General features: G+C 41.7%; 3 protein-coding genes across 9 annotated transcripts in view; 2 read left to right on the top strand and 1 right to left on the bottom strand.

The window, feature by feature from the left end:
- Positions 1 to 5,102, top strand: part of LOC114160130 (integrin alpha-3-like) — a 23,391-nt gene extending 18,289 nt beyond the window's left edge. The window contains exons 19-29 of the mRNA XM_028042571.1: positions 704 to 790; positions 867 to 946; positions 1,020 to 1,097; positions 1,368 to 1,467; positions 1,537 to 1,710; positions 1,795 to 1,917; positions 2,134 to 2,244; positions 3,141 to 3,239; positions 3,314 to 3,439; positions 3,557 to 3,699; positions 4,409 to 5,102. Of these exons, the coding sequence (XP_027898372.1) occupies positions 704 to 790; positions 867 to 946; positions 1,020 to 1,097; positions 1,368 to 1,467; positions 1,537 to 1,710; positions 1,795 to 1,917; positions 2,134 to 2,244; positions 3,141 to 3,239; positions 3,314 to 3,439; positions 3,557 to 3,667 (1,089 nt within the window). The 3' untranslated portion in view covers positions 3,668 to 3,699; positions 4,409 to 5,102. The remainder of the gene's footprint in view (positions 1 to 703; positions 791 to 866; positions 947 to 1,019; positions 1,098 to 1,367; positions 1,468 to 1,536; positions 1,711 to 1,794; positions 1,918 to 2,133; positions 2,245 to 3,140; positions 3,240 to 3,313; positions 3,440 to 3,556; positions 3,700 to 4,408) is intronic.
- rdm1 (RAD52 motif containing 1) lies at positions 4,739 to 19,522 on the bottom strand. 3 transcript variants are annotated; one of them, XR_003598723.1, is made up of 8 exons: positions 19,143 to 19,522; positions 18,448 to 18,627; positions 18,242 to 18,370; positions 18,000 to 18,162; positions 17,399 to 17,497; positions 17,252 to 17,328; positions 16,208 to 16,370; positions 4,739 to 5,252 (listed from the first exon to the last, which is right to left on the bottom strand). XR_003598723.1 is itself a non-coding variant. In XM_028042577.1 (7 exons), exons 1-7 carry the CDS (start codon positions 19,239 to 19,241, stop codon positions 16,296 to 16,298), a joined length of 822 nt encoding a protein of 273 aa, XP_027898378.1. In that variant the 5' UTR covers positions 19,242 to 19,521; the 3' UTR covers positions 15,771 to 16,295. The 3 variants fall into 3 exon arrangements, 1 of the variants encoding a protein (XP_027898378.1); XR_003598722.1 differs by lacking the exon at positions 4,739 to 5,252 and adding an exon at positions 9,656 to 9,764; XM_028042577.1 differs by lacking the exon at positions 4,739 to 5,252 and having other exon boundaries at positions 15,771 to 16,370; positions 19,143 to 19,521.
- LOC114160131 (phospholipid transfer protein-like) lies at positions 7,291 to 16,183 on the top strand. 5 transcript variants are annotated; one of them, XM_028042576.1, is made up of 15 exons: positions 7,291 to 7,444; positions 9,625 to 9,651; positions 9,848 to 9,935; positions 10,128 to 10,256; positions 10,560 to 10,715; positions 10,789 to 10,840; positions 10,980 to 11,141; positions 12,861 to 13,028; positions 13,115 to 13,165; positions 13,277 to 13,435; positions 13,515 to 13,582; positions 13,666 to 13,705; positions 13,801 to 13,852; positions 14,955 to 15,031; positions 16,027 to 16,183. In XM_028042576.1, exons 2-15 carry the CDS (start codon positions 9,636 to 9,638, stop codon positions 16,111 to 16,113), a joined length of 1,305 nt encoding a protein of 434 aa, XP_027898377.1. In that variant the 5' UTR covers positions 7,291 to 7,444; positions 9,625 to 9,635; the 3' UTR covers positions 16,114 to 16,183. The 5 variants fall into 5 exon arrangements, with proteins under 5 accessions (XP_027898377.1, XP_027898374.1, XP_027898376.1 ...); XM_028042573.1 differs by having other exon boundaries at positions 7,292 to 7,444; positions 9,625 to 9,747; XM_028042575.1 differs by having other exon boundaries at positions 7,292 to 7,500; positions 9,590 to 9,651.

The following is a 19,522-nucleotide window of genomic DNA, read 5'->3' as shown; positions in this document are numbered from 1 at the left end:
TAACCCTAATCCTAGATATCAGTCAGGTTGAAGTGAATTTTGGTGCGATTCAAACAGCAAAAGGACAGGAGACCACTCCAAAAGCAGGGAGCAGAATATAGCGCAGGGCATTCTGGGTAAATACAACCAAAACAAACATGTCAGCCTAGCACTAGCTGGAGAAATAACTCAAGGTTTTTTTTTTTACCAAAGACAAAAGGGAAATCGTACAACTTCTTAAGTCTGACACCACTCCATTTTTGTTCATATTTTGTGAAACAGGAAGTTGCTCTCATGTCTTTTAGGAGGTTTTTGTCGTTTCCTTCAGTGGGTTTTGGTACAGCGCTCCCACAGGAACAGGCACCATGTGAAAGTGAACAGCAGCAGATGAAAGTGTTATAAATGTTGCTACTTTTATCCCCAATAGAACCAAGTATAGCGAAGTATCAGGGCTGAAAACTCCCTGAATCTTCCAGTATAAAAGAAGGAATGGGTTTGGTTTGACTACAAAAGAGAGATCTTTCATTAAAAAGTTGATTTCCAAATGAATCTTGAGTTTATTATGTATTGGTCTGATCAGTCACATACAGAACATTTCTTGGACATTTCAGCACTGGAATTTAGTTGCCTACTGTTCTAGTCCCCTTGAAAAACCACAGGAGATTCGAGAGAACCCTAAAGGATCTGGGTCTTTATTTTGTTTTCTTGTGTTTGTTTGTTTCAGGGGGGCAGCTCAGGAGCCATTGAGTGTTCTGTTGAAGGGGCCACTCTTCTCTGTCAGCTGGGGAATCCCTTCAGAAGCAACCAGAAGGTAAATTCCTGTTCCTGCATATGGCGTTCCAGCTGTAGCACCACAATCTGTCTGAACTCTCTGCTCTGTGTTCCAGATTCAGATGTTCATTAAATTTGAGCCATCTGCGATCGCTTTGGACACCAAGGAAATCCAGTCTCGTCTGGTGCTGTCCACGTAGGGCGTCCACTCACACGTCTCGGTCTGAGTTTGTACCGCCGGATGCTGATGTGTGTCTCTGTGTCTTCAGGCTCAGCGACCAGTCAGATCTGTCTCCAGTCTTCGTCTCCTTGCTGGTGGAGTATTCCGTTCAGGCGACTCTCACTCTGTAAGAACTGATTCAGTTTACTGATGAACAGCTGGTAATGAAATAGGTACAATTCTGCTTTCAGTAGGTTGACACAATGTCGCTTCATGAGGTAAAAACAAACCTCACTAAAGGTTAGTGATAAGTTTAAGGCCACTAGATGGCACCCTAACAGGTGAATTATTTTTTACTTTTAATGGATCATATCAGAGTAACAGCTTTTGTTCTGTTGAATCAAAGTAAATAATAAAGTAATTTAATTGAAGCGGTCCTCTGACTGTTTCCTGTTAGAATCAAACCGGGTTCAGTCTTCTTCGGTGGTCATGTGGTTGGTGAGCGGGCCATGAAGAGCACGGAGGACGTGGGCAGTCTGGTGGTCTTCACCTTTCAGGTTTGTTTGGACGATCCGGACCGCTCCAAACCAGAGAGAGGACAGGTGTAACCAGGTGTTCTCCAACAGGTTCACGTCCAGGGGAAGCCTCTGGGTCGCCTTGGCGAGCTGGAGGTCGAGTTCGATTGGCCGAAGGAGGTGGCGAACGGAAAGTGGCTGCTGTACCTGACAGAGGTCCGCTTGGAAGGCACCTCAAATCGTCAATGCACACACGGCGACATCATCAACCCTTTGAAGCTTGTGGTAACCATGGCAACACCTGCCTCAGACACTGTTTTCAAAATAACAGTCAGAATAAATACTTGATGCGTGCATTTGTTTGTTCAGATGTTCAATGATGAGAGGATGATGAGGATGAACCTGGGGATGAAGGGAGAGGAGGAAAGGAAAAAACAAGAGAAAACTCTCCCAGTCCTCAGCATGCAGAGACAGAGGAAGACCTTTAAACTGGTAAAGACTTGACTACGGACAGTTTCACCTGTCCACAAAGTGAAGGTTTCCACTTTGACATATTGAACTTTGTAGTTTCAGCTAAAAAGCCAGACTTCTGAAAATCTGGTTAGCACTGGAGGCTAAACTGAGAGAACCTTCTGATGGACTTCAATGGTCCAGAAGGTTCAGGTTGACGGAGAACAAAAGAAAAGTGATCATCCTAATGTGTTGCAGAGCTGCAGCAGTGGGGCCAGGTGTGTGAAGTTCTCATGTCCTCTGCTCAACATGAACAACTCTGCAACTCTGACGGTGAAGAGCCGGCTGTGGAACTCCACCATGATTGAGGTACCATCACCCAGAACGGTGATCATCTGTCAGGTTCCACCAGCTGTGGTCACCGCTAGCTAAAATGTTAGTAGTGCTAACCATAAACAGTCTCGCTAACGCTAAAGTGCTACATGGTATTTAGTGGAAGCTAATGCTAAAGAGTTCTAAATAAACACGTAGAAATTGCATTTATTGATATTTTGTTCTCTATTGTTCTTTTTTATGTTCCTCCTTTATGTTTCTTGCTTGAAATAAAGTTAATGGAGAAAAAAGAGAGAGAACACAAGGAGAGAAAACAGAACTGCTGCATAAACAGGCTTCACTTATTTCAGAATAAGAGCATGAATATACATGTCTAACTAGTTGAAGAAATCTTAACCAAAGATTTAGCCATTTATTTTAAGTACATGTTTTTCATGATGCATTTTCTTGCTAATGCTGTTATCACTCACACCGCCATCCCCTAATCAAAACTGAAATTATATATTATACATAATTCATCAATTGTATGTAATTTTCAGTCATGAATAAAATTATATTTAATATTCTATTACTAAATTAACAAAGAAATTGAACTGTATTCAACTGAAAGTTCACAAAACAGCTAAATAAATTAGCACTTCAGAATTTATCCAGCAAAATTTAGTGGAAGATAAATTAAAGTTTGCTAAATTTAAAATTAGCAGATTAGCATAAGTGTGTCCACCACTGGTTCTGAGCAACACTCACCAGCTTCAACAGTTCAGCCAATGTCATGGTCACTTCCTGTCCAATCCATACCAAACCCTAAACACAAACAAGTAAATAAAATGGTTGACTACAGAATATTAGTATGTGAACTGTAGATGTGAGCTTCATTGTGCTGCAGTGCCCTCTAGTGGCCACTGAGTTGAATGCCTCCTGTTGTGTTTCAGGACTACAGAGATGCTAGCAGTGTGTTGGTTCAAGGCCAGGCCACTTTGAAGTTGAAGACCATGAAGAGAACCGTCACCATGAAGTCGTCCCCCTCACTGGTAACACCCTGCTGCTCCCCTCCCAGCCTGACGGCCTGCTGCACGCTCCCTGAGTCTCTGCTTCCTGTCTGCAGATTGAGGTCAACATTTACCCAGAGTCTGAGCTGCAGCTGAACTCTGGCGCCCCCTTGTGGATCATCGTGGTGTCGGTCCTGGCTGGAGTTGTGCTGCTGGCTCTGATCTGCGTTCTGCTTTGGAAGGTTTGTGAAGCCTGACGCTGGTTTTCAGGATCCACCACATGAGACATTCTCAGCATCTCATCCCCATGGCGTCGTTCACCCGGTTGGTAAATTGTTATGTTGCCCCCTGCTGTTCAGTGTGGCTTCTTCAAGAGAGCCAGCACCAGGGAGATGTACGAGGCCAAGACCCAAAGGGCCCGCATGAAGAGCCAACCATCTGACATGGACAAGCTGACCGAGGAGCTCTGAGGCTGGGCAGGCTGCTGCAGGAGAGGCCTGCTGTAAGGACCACTGACCGGCTGCTTACTGACTGCACTAGTTACTGCAGGAGAGGCCTGCTCTTAGGACCAGTGACCGGCTGTTTACTGCTTACTGGCTGCTAATGGTCTGGTTACTGACTGCACAAGCTGCTGCAGGTGGCTCCCGCTGCAAGGACCAAAGCCCGACTGTTTACCACTTACTGACTGCTGCAAGAAAACTCTGCTTTAAGGAACACTGAAAAACTTACTTTGTGCTTACAATCTGGTTACTGCCTGCTTACTGACTGTACAGACTGCTGCAGGCAAGTCCTGTTGCAAGGACTTGGCTTTGTGGTGCTTACTGCCTGCTTTAAGACGCGTTAGTACCGCTTGCTAATTAAGAACTAACCCCTGTCTTTCTGACTTACTTCCCAGTTTTCTGCCCGTCTCTTTTTTTAGAATTTATACTTTGTCAAATTTAGCAGCCATGTTGTGGTTAGTATCTATCTGCAGATAAGGCCACGCCCATCATTACATGTTTTTTAACCAATCAGAGAATATGTTCACCATAAAGCTTAAGACATTTCAGGCTGTTTGGTCTCTGATTCACACACCTGCTGCACATTTACCTGCCCTAATCCTAACCCATTCACCTGTCCGCCTACTGACCTGTTCACCAGTCAGACTGCTTACCTGCCCACCTGTCCGCTGTGGTTGAGTGGAAACAGTGTTTCTGTTTTTTTTCCTGCAGTGTCAGTTCTTTGTGCGTCCTGAGGCGTGGCAGACGGCGGTGCTCCAGCAGAGGAGGATTATGGGTAACACCGAGCAGCATGTTGATGATGATGGTTTCCTGATCCAGGAACAAGTGACCTCGACCCAGAACCGGAAGATCCAGAAACACTGGGTCACCATTTGGACTGAAAGCCAGTGAGAGACCTCTGGTATCCATAGAAACAGATCTTATACCAAACTGAACCAATCCGGACCAAATCTGATCAACACTGCCAGGCTGCTGCCACTCGCTTCACCCGTTTACCCTGAGTTACTCAGAGGTGGAGCTACAAACTTAAAGATTTCTTATTGGTACAATTTTTATTGATCTGTGTGTGATCGGCCCTCAGCCATCGGAAAGGATCAATTGATCCACCAAGGTTTTAATTTGAAGGGCTATGTTATAAATATTGGAATTCTCCTTTAAGGACCGGATATTGCTGCAGGGTCAGCGTTTCTGTCCATGCTGCCTTCAGGACTCGTCTGTAAATTCGTTCTGCTGCCTTCAGGTGCTGCGTGGTCCAGTGTTTTTTGTGCTGTAGAGATTAGTGTACAGTTTTGTAATTTCTGACAGTCACTGAAAGCAGCTTTAGTCTGTGTGTGTTAGCATTCCCTGCAGTGTCGATGGATGTTTTGTCTGTATGCTGATGATATTAAAGTATTTTTTTACTATTCACTGGTTTATTGTGATGCTCCTAAAGGAAATGTGGTGCTGTGATGATGATGATGTTCTGTTTGTCGGCTCTCAAAGCCACCAGAAGATCTCTGACTGTTCTCGGACCTCAGTCTCGGACTTGATCCATCAATAGCAGATACTTTAAGTCCTAGAAGACGAAAGGAAAAGTTCGTAAAACAAATTTATTTTAGTCCAGGACATCCCAAAGGTGCTTGACTGGATCGTCTTGACGCCCTGGACCAAATCACAAGCCAATCACACCCGAGAAGACAAGCAACTGTTATATACTGATTATGATTCATCCTCATTTATTGGGAATGTTCTGCCCCTTTGCAGGAGCTTCATCTTCTCAGCCAAAAAAAGTAAAGCAGTAGTAACTAATGCAGTGATATGTTGTTCATAGATTGGATGCATCTGAGCTTAACAAGGGATTCTAGTTGTAGAAAACAACTTTTTCCCAAGTTAATTTACCCAACAGCCAAATATCTTTCCTTTGGTTACTTGCCTGAAGATTGAATAATTTTACCTCTAAATGGGATGCAAGAGTTACCAAACATAACCAACTCAGGCAAACATTATTGAGCATGCAGCAACAATGTTGAGGATGGAGAGAGGTGGAAGTGACATCCTTCCAACTGGACTGGTTCCAGTACTATCCTATTGCTACTGATGTCTTTCTTCTTGTTAGCACCTACTAACTGGTTCAGAACCAGACCTGGAGGTGGGCAGAAGGATGCCAACAACCAATTAAAATGTTGCAACATTAAAACTCTTGTTTAAGATTTGGATGTTCAGCTTCCTGATTTCAGGGATAGTGAGTCAAAACTATTGAGTTTTAGAGATAAACAGTTTTTACTGGATTGTGATCGCTACAGAAACCCAGGACACAACAGAAGGACGATGAAATGTTTTTGGCAGAGATGTTTTCACTAGCTGCGTTTCTGTTGGAAATCTGCGCAAAACATTTCAGACTAATTAAGAAATGCAATTAAAGTCCCACGTGAATAAGTTTGTTCACGTCATAAAAAAAACATGTGGCGCCATCATCCTCCTTTAAGTTTTCTTACAAGTAATATTAAAATCTCATCTTGGTTGGAACGTCAATACTCGAGACGTTCTCGCGATCTGTAGCTCAACTGAGACAGTTAAGCTACAGAGCTCAACTGTTGCAGGAGCCTGGCCCTCGAGGATTAGCGTTTGACTCCACTGTCTCCTACAGAGGAAAACAAGTTAATTTTCACTGCAGCTTCCCCTTTCTAATGCTTCCTCCGCTGGAATTCAGTTCTGATGCTAAGAAACAGAAATGCGATCAGATAATGATTATCTCACACTGATTACCGTTTCTGATCTCAGTAAACATCCATGTTCTGCAGAAAAGCTGCTGAATCACTGCTGGCTGTTGGGTAAGATCCTGTCAGGACAGACGCTGTGCAGGAGATAAGGTCTGCCTTCAGCTCTCACTGGTGATGCAGACATTATGCTTCTCTTTTTTCTCAGACCAGCTTCAAGGATCAGAACTACTTAATCATGTTCATGCAAACTCTGACTTCTCCTTTCTCCTCCTGAAGCTAAACCACAGAAGTAATCCAGCATCAACTAGCTACAGTTGTTGATGCTGGTTTAACCTTGTGTGGTTTAACTTTAAACCACACAAGTGTTTGGGATATTCCAGAGAAAATCAGGGCTAATGCCAACAACTGCGGCAAGATGGATCCGTTTCCAGTCCACTGGGTGGGAAGAGCTCTGTAGCTGCGTTTCCATTACAAATGTGTGCAAATTTTTATTTATATTCTGTTTCCATTAAATAAGAAATGAAATTAAAATCACGTGAATAAGCTTAGCAGATTATTTCACTTGTAACAAGACATTTTCCCATATTTTTTGTGATTAATCTGCCAATGGAACCAAAGAATGCCAAAGAATTATTTACTTAAAACAAAGCTCCTATATCTTGCTGAAAAGTTACTTGTAAGCTAGTTTCAAGTGTACTAAGATATTTACCAAAATTACTTGGTGAGATTTTGTGTTTTTGCAGTGATGTGGGAATCGTGGGAAAACCTGCAGCATGTTTTCCCACGCTGCCTCATGGTTGGAGAAACATTTGACCCAATCAGGGGAAGTAAAGAATCAACCATCATGCATCCTCACGATCATTCCTGTGATGAAATGCTGAATCAGGAGTATAAAACTAAAGCCGTGGGTTTGTGGAGGATCAGATCAGCGGCTGCGGTCGTCCACTTCAGTCCTGATTGATTCCAGAAACTTCAGACTGGTCAGAAACCAGATGGTTTGGTTCGAGAACAGGAGCTCTTGAACTCACCATCAACCAGACTCAAACCGGTAACAATGTTGACCAGAGTCTTAAACTGCTTCCAAATGCAAAGAAGAAGATGCTGATTCTTGTCAAGAAAATCCGAGCTCATCCCACTTCCCCATGCTGGAGATTTTAGTTTAACAGTAATAATAAATAAAGTTATCTTTAAAATGAATCACTCAAGTGACATCAAGGCCCAGCAGTAGACTTAAGTGTCAATAAAGTTAGTTTAACAGTAATAATAAATAAAGTTATCTTTATAATGAATCACTCAAGTGATATCAAGGCCCAACAGTAGACTTAAGTGTCAATAAAATAAATCTAGTTGTGTGTGTTGTTTTTGTCTCATGCAAACTTTGCTTTAATTCTACTTTTTTCTATCTAATCATAAGAAATCATAGTCAGTCAGAAAGATTCATTAAACAGGAAAAGCAGGTTTTCTGGAAAAAGAGGAAGTTTCCAGCCTGCAGATTTATAAAAATAGCTGAGACTATTTTAAAGCATGAAAGTTTTAAAAAATTAAATCTAAACATTTTGAGTAATTTGATAAGATTCAAAGTAAAATACTTATATTAATATTGATTTACTTGTAATAATACTTACACTTATATTTGTGAGAACACTTATAAGAAAAACAAGCAAATGTAACTTTGGTATCAAATAATTAGAATAATAGATTATTCTTGGTTTCTTTTCAGAAAAACATCTGTAATAACTCACATTAAGATTATAATAAATATAATTAATAAGTTATAGTTATAAAATTATAAATGAATGCTAAATCAGAGAAGCTAAAGAAAATAAATGTGATATAAATGTGATTTTGACATTGAACTTGAAATGGTGTAAAAGGTTGTAAAACTGCAATTAAACATCACTAATATGTTGGAGATAGATGGTAGGTGAAAGGTGACAGGAAGGGAAAAAGGGGAACTAACAGGAGAGCAGAGATGATCAGCACCTTATTTGGACATAGGAGGTTGAGCAGCCCTGAGACATTGGCACAGACATCATGACATGATGTCTCTTAAGACAGTGACGGATATGAGATCATCTGTCTAAACAGACAGATGAACCCTATATAAGGTGGGTGCAAAAGAGGAACTGTTCGTTGGATCCTCCGGGCAGCTTCGAGCCAAGATCGAGATGGACAAAGAACTCTGCAGCTGAAGAAGAGCCGGGGCCACGGAGCCGGAGACTGTCCTGCACATGGAGACCAACCCGTCTGGCCCACAATCTGTGGCTTCGAATCGCACTTCTCTCATCGGCTGGGTTCTGACCCCAAAGACAAAGATGAAGACAAAGACAAGGAAGAAGAACTGGTGCCTTTTTTCCTGCCAGCACCAAGTCCTGTGTGACCTCACCATCCCTGCGGAGAAGAAGTTCATCGGACCTGCGGAGATCCTGGCCTTCGCCGATCAACATCTTCCTCCTGCTGCCACACCTTCTTCGTCGTCGTGCCAGGTCTGGGGTTCGAGACGCCAAACTCCGTCCGTCTCTCTCAAAGGTTCCCTTTTTTAGTTCTCAGTGTCAGCAGTAGGGAAAGATAGACTAGATGATTGATTTTACTTATTTGATTATTTCTGCTACTGAATTAAGCTGTACTGACCCTTGCAAAAATGCCTTACTAATAAAATATTTAGCATAAAGAAAATCTAAAGATGTTGTGGACATTCAGTTAATGAGTCACCTTAAAGTTCTTTGATGGTTGTAAAATAGCTGTGATGTTTGATTCTGGAGAGGAAGAGGTGGAAAATGTTTTTAGGTTGCTGGTAGCCCATATTTAAAACCTCATCCTTGGGACTCGACCGAGTCACTAAAACCTACCTGGTTCAATAACAAATGCAAGTTGCAAAATAGAGAACGAGCGACCGTTAACAGGTGTGCTCTGTGAAACTAGTTGGCTGTAGGCTGCTCAGTCTGGCTAATTCACAGGGGGAAGAAGGGTGGGACACCTGGATGTAGGCCGTCAGATAACCAGGCGAATCGTTTCTCGAAACCAGCTTAAACAGAGTTTACTTCAGTTCTGGACAGGGTAAATCCCAGCAGATTTAGGAAACTCAACGGACCCGTTAGACGGAGAGCTGGTAGCACATCTCCCCTCTCAGAAGAGGAAGTACGAGAGTGAGAGAGTAGAGACAGAAAGGAGGGGGGGGGTGTTGCGCAACAACATTCTCTAAAAATAATTTCTCTTCTAACGTTCCAGGTATCAACAGAATGACTTCCTTTACAGGTTCGTTCCTCTTCCTCAGCTTCACGTTTTCCTTCTTTGGACTCGTTGATCCCACCGCCCTTAAAGTCCGGATCACCAACCACGCCCTGAACATGTGTACGGTTCCTGTTGACCTAGAGTTGGAACATGGGAACGGAGCTATAATTTCTGGTTGTTGAGTTCCTGTGATGTCATGAAGCCGTTTGTATTTCCACAGTGAGAGACGAAGCTATTGCCATGTTTCAGGAGCAAGTGGAAGGAAAAGTGTTTGAAGGTTTCCAGATTTTGAATTGTAGAGTCAGCAAGTAAGAGACTATCTTTACCAGACACCCACTGACAAAGTCTGATTGCATTCCACTAACTTAAGTGGTGCCATTTGTAAAGCTGTACTTGTAAACTGGCTCCTAGCTAACTTATAGGTTTGGTAGATAAATATTATTTCGCATGCTAAACAATCAACTATCAAATGCAAGTTTCTTTTCTTCTCTTCTGTTCAGTGTGAGGTTAACTGGGGTCAACGTCAATCAAGCTCATCTTTCGTTCGTGGAGAACTATGGCTTCCAGTTCGTGATTCAGAACTTCGGCTTTACCTTGCACTTTGACACCACCTTTAATCTTTGTCTCTTGTAAGTACTCAATCCTGTTTACTCCTATTTCAGTGGAACATCAGACTCAGTGTCCAAACTGCTGGGGAATTCAGTAACATCAGTAAATCAGCAGAACTAATGATGACTTTAGAAAGGAAGAGTTTTAATTCCTCAGAGTTTACTCTGCAGTTTTACTCTAAATCCTCAGTGTCAAAGTTCATCCGTGTCCAGCAGTTCTTAACTTTAAGCGACGGCAGCCAAAGAAAATCCCATCTGATTTTAGAAAGTTTTGATTGTATTTCTGATCATCATGACTTAAGTGGTCCATTTCTGGTTCTGCAGTCAATTAAGGACGGCCCCAGAATTCATCCTTACAGGCGCAGCCGCCAACATGGAGGTTGGTCTGGTCAGAAATCAAAATGGAGGGCTGGCAGCTGACATGAGGACCTGCCAGACTTCAGCCGACCAAATTGGATTTTCTGTAACAACTCTACTAGGGTAACTGAGATCCAGACTATCTGAAGTAGATTCTGGGTCTGTGAAGGTTCTGAAAACTGTATTTTGTTTCCAGGAATCTTGAGGAGAATGCTCGAAGACTTGCGGCCTTCTTCCTCTCCAATGCGGTTGTTTTCCTTCTTCCTCTTCTGTCTGAACCTGAATGTTGATGAATGACTGCTTAGTGACCAGATATCACAGACTTTAATTATCTTTGAAGCAGCCAGTGTTTAGGCTAACAGGACTCTCTACTCTCTCTGACTACAGTTCTGCCCTGTTTTCAAGAGACTTGCTCCGTTTTTTGTGAACTGGAAGCTGAACAGGATTCCAATGGTTGCACCGCTTCCCCTAGACCTGGGCATCAACTTTGACTATACCCTAACCAGAGACATCCAAGTGACAGCTACAAGCCTGGACATGACTTTTAAAGTGAGGAAAGACTTGCTTTGTTGCTTTTTAGATTTGGGTTAAGATTTTAAACTTACAACCTGCTTGAAATGCAAAAACTTGTAAATTTTATCTCATATTTAAGATTCAGTCAGATGTGTATAATTAAGGAATTAACAATATGAACACATATTACCTGATAATGAGTCTTAATATAGTGGAAGACTTTTTTGTCTCTCATGTTTTTGTGTCTTGTCCAGCTCCTTCTGCACACTCTCATCAGTCAGGAAGCTTCGCTTCACTTTTACCTTTAACTAAACCAATCACGCACCACTCGGGGCCTCGGTGAACCCCTCGTCTTGCTGACTTCTCCTCACTGTTCCCTGATTTCAAAACTTTGCCTGAAGTAGTGCTTGTACTCCCAGTCTCCAGTGTGGATTCATCCTCCAGAAAAACATCAAAACCCTGAGACATTTGATCATGCACATGCAGGTGTGCAAGTCAAGTCCAAATGAACAAGAAAAAAAGCTCTGTGAGGCTTCAGGCCACAGGTCAAAATGACGCAACCTATGATGTACCCACCCTCACAGCCAATGAACCAATCAACGTCTGACTTCAAATCAGCCTCTTCTGGTTGTCCTGAATGGAACCACAGCTGTTGGGGTTCCAGAGAGTGGGGTGGTATCTCCAAAAGGCATATCGTGGGTGGTCTCGTGTCCACAGACTCTGGATAACCATTCATAGCTGATGCAAGCTGACATGCTATTCCTGTTAGTTTCATGATTACAGATTCAGTGTAGTGATGTGTCGGTCGCGAACGATCCGGCTCTAAGAGCCGGATCTTTGAAGTGAACGATTGGAACCGGCTCCACAATGGGAGCCGTTTTAGGATCCTATTTGGGAGCCGGGTTTTTTTCTACAGTATATCGCTGTCTCTCCGCCTCCCTGTCGTTGTGCTTGTGCTCTGCAAGTGCCAGAGTCGATAGTTTTTCCCCACATCGTTTTTTTTTTTGTCCTGCGGTGCCTCGCTGTCTCTCCCCCTTCTCCTCCCCTTCTCCCTCTCCTTGCGCGTTTTGCTCTTCTGCCAGTGATAGAGCGGAGAGTTTTTTTTCCCCTCGGTCGGTCCACTGCCCTCATGTCAAGCGTGTGCTCCACACATCTGACCAATCACACATAGTTTCAATTAATAATGTGGCGGGAAAACACTGAAAAAAAAGTTTATCTCCACTTTTTTTGTGGAAACGGCAGGCAGTTGGCCAAGCTGTATAGCGTTCATCGGCAGGTGTTTATGTACAGACACTCACTCAGCGGTCAAGAAGCACAGAAAGAAGGGGAGTCAGTGTGAGAACTGAATAGGTGAAAATAAATGAGTGACAGAAAACGGAGCAAGATTTGGACTCATTTTAATGCTACATCAAGCTCCAGGGCAGAGTGCAGACTGTGCAAAGTCAGCATTTTCTATCGTGCAGGCTCGACAAACAACCTGCACAGGCACATGCGGACATCACACGCATCAGTATTGCTATAGCATTGTTATGCAGCATTTTTACTCATCATAAGTGCTTAACAATGTCAATAATGAAACAAAATATTATAAAATTAGGTTTAAGCTATTAATTAATTAATAATGTCAAAAATATATATGGGGAGCCGTTTGGGAGCCGAAAGAGCCGGCTCTCCACAGTAAGAAGAGCCATTAGAGCCGCATCTCGAAAAGGAGCCGAAAATCCCATCACTAATTCAGTGTGTTATGTCCACCAGGGCCAGGCGTACAGGCAGCCACAGCTCCCTCCTGTGGTGGAAAAAGTCATGGAGCCGGTTTTCAAGGAGAACACCATGATGGCTTATGTGGGCGTCTCTGAATTTTTCTTCAACTCTGCTGCCAAATGCCTCTATGAAGCAGGAGCCCTAACGAAAGACCTTGATAAGGTAGGTAAAGACATTGTTATGCTGACATGTCCAATCCTCAGTAAAGAAAACTCTAACAACACTCAATCCTCTTTCTTTTACGGCAGAAAAACTCGAAGGCCCTGAAGGCCGCTTTAAGAGTCAAGCAGTTCTTCACAGTAAGTGGAATAAGAGTTATACAAAAAAATACTCCAGTGATGTTCTGAAACAGGGGGATCATTGCTGAGCTTCTGAAGTCAAAACTGAATAATGACACAGTATTTCCACAGCAACCGTGGAACCTGGACAAATCTCTTAAAGCTCAGGTGGAGCTCACCGAAGCGCCAACCATCAGCATCACCCAGCATGAAGGTTTCATCTTCAACATAAGAGTCAGAGTTAAGGCCATTGCTCCTGAAACTGAAACGCCCGTCTTCTCCGTGTCCGCGGTAACGCAAACAGACCCACAGAGGAGATTCAGGTGGACCAATGGGGTTTTCTTCTCATTCATCTCCATTTCTGCTGCAGGTTTGCCCCGGCAGCGTGAGGGTTACTATTGAGGGGAATCGTCTCACTTTGCCTTCTAAAGACATCAAGTATGGAAACATGAAAACTCCTCAGATCTTTCAGATGGAGTCTTTAATTCCTTTAAAAACAGTTTTTTTCTTTTCTTTTTCAGCTGTCGAATTGTAACCAGCAATAAAGTTAGAGACTTTCTGGTAAGAACATTTCGTCAGCTACCATGCCCAGACCTCTGTGCAGTAATTGCTGAGTAATGATTTTTTGTGTCTGTGTTTGTGTTGCTGCTGAGCAGGTAGTTCCTCTGAACAAGATGATGAACAAGGAAGCCAAAGAGTTCCTGTCAGGTGAGATGATGGAGAGGAAAAGAACTGACAGAGTAGAGAGTCTCAGGAGGTCGACACAGTTTTCAGACTTAGAAAGACAGGCTTTAATCTTCCAGGAAGTGGCTACGCTACGGTTTCATTCAAAGTGACATTCAGACACACCGGACAGGGCAGATCGTTCCTGGAACCCTTTAAACTAGCCAACATTTCTCCAGACTTTCTAAAGGTCTTCCAGGGTATTTCTTTGTAATTTCATTGATTTCCATTCATTTTCAGTTTGGTTCATGGATTTTAAGTCACTTAACATTGACCTACGACTGATTCTGCCACAGTCGCAGTAAAGTCGTGAAATTGAGAGAGGAACACATTCCTCGTTCTCTACCAACCCTGACTTAGACTTTTAGGTCGTTTGTCACTAAAAGATTGTCACAAAGACTCTGAGAAATCCCAAAGAAAACACTTTGACAGACCGGAAACAGGATTTTAGCTCCAACTGTTCCCAAAGAGCCGTTAGCTGGATACTTTGACCAAGTTGAGGGCAGTCGTCAGCATGTTGCATAAAACATACAGTGGTACCTACATTAGGATGCTGTTATTGAGACGAAGACCAAAAGAAAGAGTCAGACTGATGAAGCACAATGTAAAAACACTTACCAAGTATTTTTGGTTTACTGTTTACTGCAAATATATTAGTACACAAGACAAAACTAATTGACAGACATCTTTTCATCTTGTTTTAAGTAAATAACTCCTTACTATTTTAAGAAAAAATTCCAGTTGAATTGGCAGATTATTTAACTTACAAGACATTTTTTCCCATAAATGAAATAATCTGCCAATGGAACTCATACTTTTTCATCCAGATTAATGAATTAATAACTTAGAACAAGCTCCTATATCTTGCTGAAAAACTAAGTTAGGGGGCCTAAGTTAGTTCTGTCTTCTATCAAGTGTACTGAGATACTTGGAAAAAAAAACCTAGACCAAACACTTGGTAAGATTTTGTGGTTTTGCAGTTGAGATCGATCAGAACTGATCACCAACATCAAACACGTGGTCAAAAGAGTTGGTACCCGTCTGTTAATGACAGAAGGTGACATGAACATGAATTGTGTTTCTGCAGGTTGGTTTGGTGACGGAGTTGAGATTCCTATTCCTCCAGAAATTAACTTCATCCAGGGAAACGTCCAATATGAAGATGTGAGTCTTTCTGGGAGGCTACTCGTTTTTTATTTGACATCAATCTGTGAAATGTGGCTTAATGGCATCAAAAACAGAGAGAGTTCAGATTTACTGATATTTTTCTGTAAAAATATTAAATAATTCTGAGTCAGAACAACAAATTTTTAAATAGCTAATTTATGATCAAACATCGTTTGGTTCCACTTGCTCATTATTTTACTTAAAACATGGAAAAAATGTCTTGTAAGTGATTTGTTCTGCCAGTGGAATAAACTTTTTCATCAATATTCAAAACAAGCAACTACATCTTGCTGGAAAGTTACTTTTAAGTTAGTTTAGTCATTTTCTAAGTGTACTAAGATATTTGCATTTGCATTAGATCAAACTACTTGGTAAGAATTTATGTTTTTGCAGTGTAGCTTTAAGTCATTTTTTATTGATAAACTCTAAATTGGTTATTTAGGATTCTGTTTTTGTGTTTCTGTGTGAATTATGAACTTTTCCTATAAATTTGTTTTGCTCAACAATATTTTACCTAAAACTGTCTCACTGCTGGCTTTAGTGTTATCCCAAGTGTTGTAAGATATTTGCATTAGAAATTAACCCAAAGTAATTTTGGGTTAGTTTTTACAGTGTACTATTCTCTCATAAACAAAGTATTTTAAACTCTACAGACCATCTTCCACATAAAAAACTCCTTTAAATTAGTTGGTCAGTCCTGGATTATATCATGGTGAACTGATTCAATAAAACAAGGTTTGTAGTTTCTGAAACCTTTATTTTAACAACAAAAAATTAAAAATGTTCAGTTTCCCTAAAATTAAAAACAGTGATCTGAATCCGATAGATATGCAACCACATGTTGCACACTGATCTGAAACTATAAATGTTTCTGAAAATGTCCAACCTTTACTCATCTCTCCACTAGTTCCTGCCTGTTATTAATGGTTAACCAGATTCCATGTATCTATCACCGTTCTAACCACTTCCTGCCTGTTGCTTCCTGCATGCAGGGCTACGTAGTGGTGGGAGGAAGCCTGAGCTCTACTCCTGCTGGGAGGCAGAAATTGGCAGAAATGGGGAGAAATCCTGGGAGATAAACGGCTCAGACCAGAACCTTCCTGTGCAGAACCACAGCTTTGTTCAGAAATAAAAACATTCAGCATCTCAGAGTCTGTTTTCTGCCTGACACACCTGAGCAGGACCAGCCAATCAGGAAGGCAGGAGGCTGGTTAGCCTGCAGCTGACCTCAGATCAGTCCAAACTGTAATCCTGAGAGAGTCTAAGACACAGTCAGATCCCAGTCTTCATCATCAGCCTCCTCATCATCAGCCTCTGACAGGGAAAACTCATTCACCTGAAACACACACAGTCAGCATGCAGAGAAACACACACCTGGAATCACACTGAAAAAACAAAAACACCAAGTTTTACCAAAATATTTCTGTCTGGTTTCTGGCGCAAATATCTTGGTACATTTGAAAACAAACAAACAAAACAAACATACAATTGACTTTTTAGCAAGATATAAGAGCTTGTTTTAAATCAATTATTCCTTAATATTAATAAAAAAAGAACTCGTTCCACAGGCAGATTATTTTACTTCTAAAATTACTTTTTTCTATACATATTAAGGAATTATGTACTCGAAACAAGCTCCTGTATCTTGCTAAAAAGTTAATCGTAAATTTGTTTTTCTGACTCCAAGTGTACCAACTTATCTGCACTACAAACTGGACCAAAAATACTTGGTAGGATTTTGTGTTTTTGCAGTGTTATAGTCGAAACAATAATTAATCCTCATAATGTCCTAAATCTAAAAACACAACAGATATAATAAAACACCCAGATATTGTTTTAATTTATATCAAAACACTTGAAATAAGACAGAACTAACTTACAAGTAACTTTTTAGCAAGATATACAGTAGAAGCTTGTTTTAAGTTAATAATTCCTTAAAACTGATATAAGAGTACCATTTCCATTGGCTGAATATTTCAATTATAACTAAACATTGTTCTCTTTATATTAGTGAAATAATCTGTCAGTGGAACTAGACGTTTTCGTCAATATTGAGCAAATATTTACTTAAAACAAGTTCCTATATCTTGCTAAGAAGTTAGTTATTTAATTTTGTCTTATTTAAAGTGTACTAAGATTTTTACAATATGAGCTAAACACAAATACGTGGTAAGATTTGGTGTTTTTGCAGTGCATGGGGAGGACAGGTGAGCTTACCTCCAGGACGTCTTCCGTCTCATCAGCTTCAAACTGATCTGAGGTCTGCTTCAGCTCCACCATCACCTTACCATTCCCTGCAGCAGCAGATCTGGGATCAGCTCACACACACCTCTGTAGTTTTACTGTAAAACGAACTTAGTCTACCTAGAAGTATGAGCAGCACAGAGGAGAAGGCCTGGACCAGGGCCTTCTCTCTGACCGACCGCTGCAGCTTGCAGCGTCTCTGCAGGAGGACGTCTGGACCTGGACACACAGAGAGACGACAGGGACAGAAGCCACTGACTCAAAGTTCTGCTCAGACATCAGAGCCAGGGGCGGCGCCAGCCTGGTTGGGGCCCTGGGCCAACATGATCCACCATGACATCATTTGGATTACCATTTACCGCATTCCATATTTATTTTAATATTCCATTTTAAAAATGTTCTTAGATTATAAACAAACATCAAGACACAGATTTCACTCCACAACTGTCAATTAACATATTTTTTTATAGAATTGCACTTAAATACAAATTGATTTGTACAAATTTCATAAAAAGTCCTACCCTTCGAGAAATATTTACTTTTTTGATGACATGCCAACAAGGAATGCTAATCCATCTCCTTTGGTTTTGCCACCTCTCATACATCTCTGTCTAGCTGTACGGTTAGATTGATGTTGGAGTAGGGGATATGGTTGAACTTCTTCTATCTCAGCTCCTATGATCTGGGTTCAGGCAGGTAATCCAACATGCCGTTTTCTCACCTGTACAGTTGAAGGTCTCCTCCACCACTGCGGCTCCTCTGGTCGTCACGCCGTAACGAGGGAAGCTAAGCTTCATCATACAGCCGAACCTTATCCTCTGTCTGGCTCCACCCACATCCTCTTCTTCATCCTCACCTTCTTCTTCATTGGTGAGCTCCTTCAGCTGTTGAGGACACACAGACCGGAAGTGACCTGCTTGCTCTTACTCACCTGGACTAGCAGGTGAGGTGTGCGTTTCTCACTGTGATGATGTCAGAGGTCCAGCCATTGAAGCCCAGGTAGTGATTGGCCAGTTCCAGGCAGCGGGCGTGGCTCAGAGGAGAATTCCTGCCAGACAGGAAGTGGGGAGTCTGCTTGGAACTCAGCTTCACCTGTAGGAGCAAACACAGGTGAGACAATCAGAAGTAACAAACAAGTCACTGCATAATCCAGAGGTGGAAGGGGTCACCTTGAGGGTGGAGTTGTGAAGCAGAGAGCGTCCATCTGTGAGTCTCTGGGCGTTGGCAGCGTGAGCAGCAGAGTAGAACTTGATGATGGCGTAGAAACCAGGTGGGTGGAGCGGAGCGTTGGCACACAGCTTCAACAGGTAGAGCGGTCCAAAAGAGGAGAAGACATGATGGAGCTGCTCCTGAAACCACAAACAGCAGATCAGTGTCAGTACTGGATCTGATTGGCTGCTCTAACACAGAGCTCCGCCTACAGGAAGCTGCTTCCAGAAAACATCTTCTAGATGTCTGGGACATAAACACTGAAGATGGAAAATATTTGAATAAAATAAACAGAACCATTACAACATTGAACAAATAAAATATGTGGAAGCCATTTAAAAGTAAGAAAAAACTTGTAAACAAAAGAAATATGTAATCCTGATTACGTATTTATGAAGAAAATATTCAAAATAAAAATAAACTAAAATATGTAAAGAAAATAAAATGGAAACTAGAGCTTAGAAAAAAAAATTATATTGTCCATAGGAAAAAAAACAACTAAGAGAAAAAAAATAATAAATAAACTATTTAGAAGTGAACTTTGCTTTGACCTAAAAACATCTACTAATTTCTAAACGATAACAGCTGTAGCCTCATTCTGAGTTCTGTTGTAACTTCATCCCGTTTCTGATCTTAGCTTTTAGTTCGGACTTACATAAACCTGATCCTGGGTCAGAACCGGAGGGATGTCCCAAACGAACACGGTTTTGTTGTTGTCCGTAGGAACCTTGAACTCCAGGATGTCCACCTCCATCCCAGGAAGAAAAAAAATACCCACCAAACTCCGTTAAAACCCCAACCGTTTTTAATTCGTTTCCGTTTCAACTGAAATCTGGATTCTCCAAACCGCCATTCGAAGCAGAGTTCTGTTTGAGAGTAACTACCAAACACTTCGGCATTAGGCTTAACTGCTCACACATTCAAATGGAAGAAAAATAAAAGAAAGTTTAACTTCTTCTGCCTGAGTATCTTCTTCCCAGTTTAGTTTAAAATGGCGGGTTTCTGAGTTGTATCGGATGGGCGGGGTCTCGTCGT

This window comes from Xiphophorus couchianus, chromosome 16 (genome assembly GCF_001444195.1).
Source record: "Xiphophorus couchianus chromosome 16, X_couchianus-1.0, whole genome shotgun sequence".
In the NCBI taxonomy this organism is placed as follows: domain Eukaryota; kingdom Metazoa; phylum Chordata; class Actinopteri; order Cyprinodontiformes; family Poeciliidae; genus Xiphophorus; species Xiphophorus couchianus.
Note: the sequence above shows the minus strand (reverse complement) of the source record. Positions and strands in the feature narration are given on the sequence as shown.

What these genes read in the sequence shown, in the direction of transcription:
- rdm1 (XM_028042577.1), bottom strand. Translation starts at nt 19,241, where the DNA reads ATGGAGGTGGACATCCTGGAGTTCAAGGTTCCTACGGACAACAACAAA. An exon ending in TTCACAACTCCACCCTCAAG is followed by an intron (nt 18,371 to 18,447) that starts GTGACCCCTTCC and finishes TTGCTCCTACAG; the next exon opens with GTGAAGCTGAGTTCCAAGCA. An exon ending in GGACCTCTGACATCATCACA is followed by an intron (nt 18,163 to 18,241) that starts GTGAGAAACGCA and finishes TGTCCTCAACAG; the next exon opens with CTGAAGGAGCTCACCAATGA.
- LOC114160131 (XM_028042573.1), top strand. Translation starts at nt 9,636, where the DNA reads ATGACTTCCTTTACAGGTTCGTTCCTCTTCCTCAGCTTCACGTTTTCC. An exon ending in TCTGTAACAACTCTACTAGG is followed by an intron (nt 10,716 to 10,788) that starts GTAACTGAGATC and finishes TTTTGTTTCCAG; the next exon opens with GAATCTTGAGGAGAATGCTC. An exon ending in AGCCAAAGAGTTCCTGTCAG is followed by an intron (nt 13,853 to 14,954) that starts GTGAGATGATGG and finishes GTGTTTCTGCAG; the next exon opens with GTTGGTTTGGTGACGGAGTT.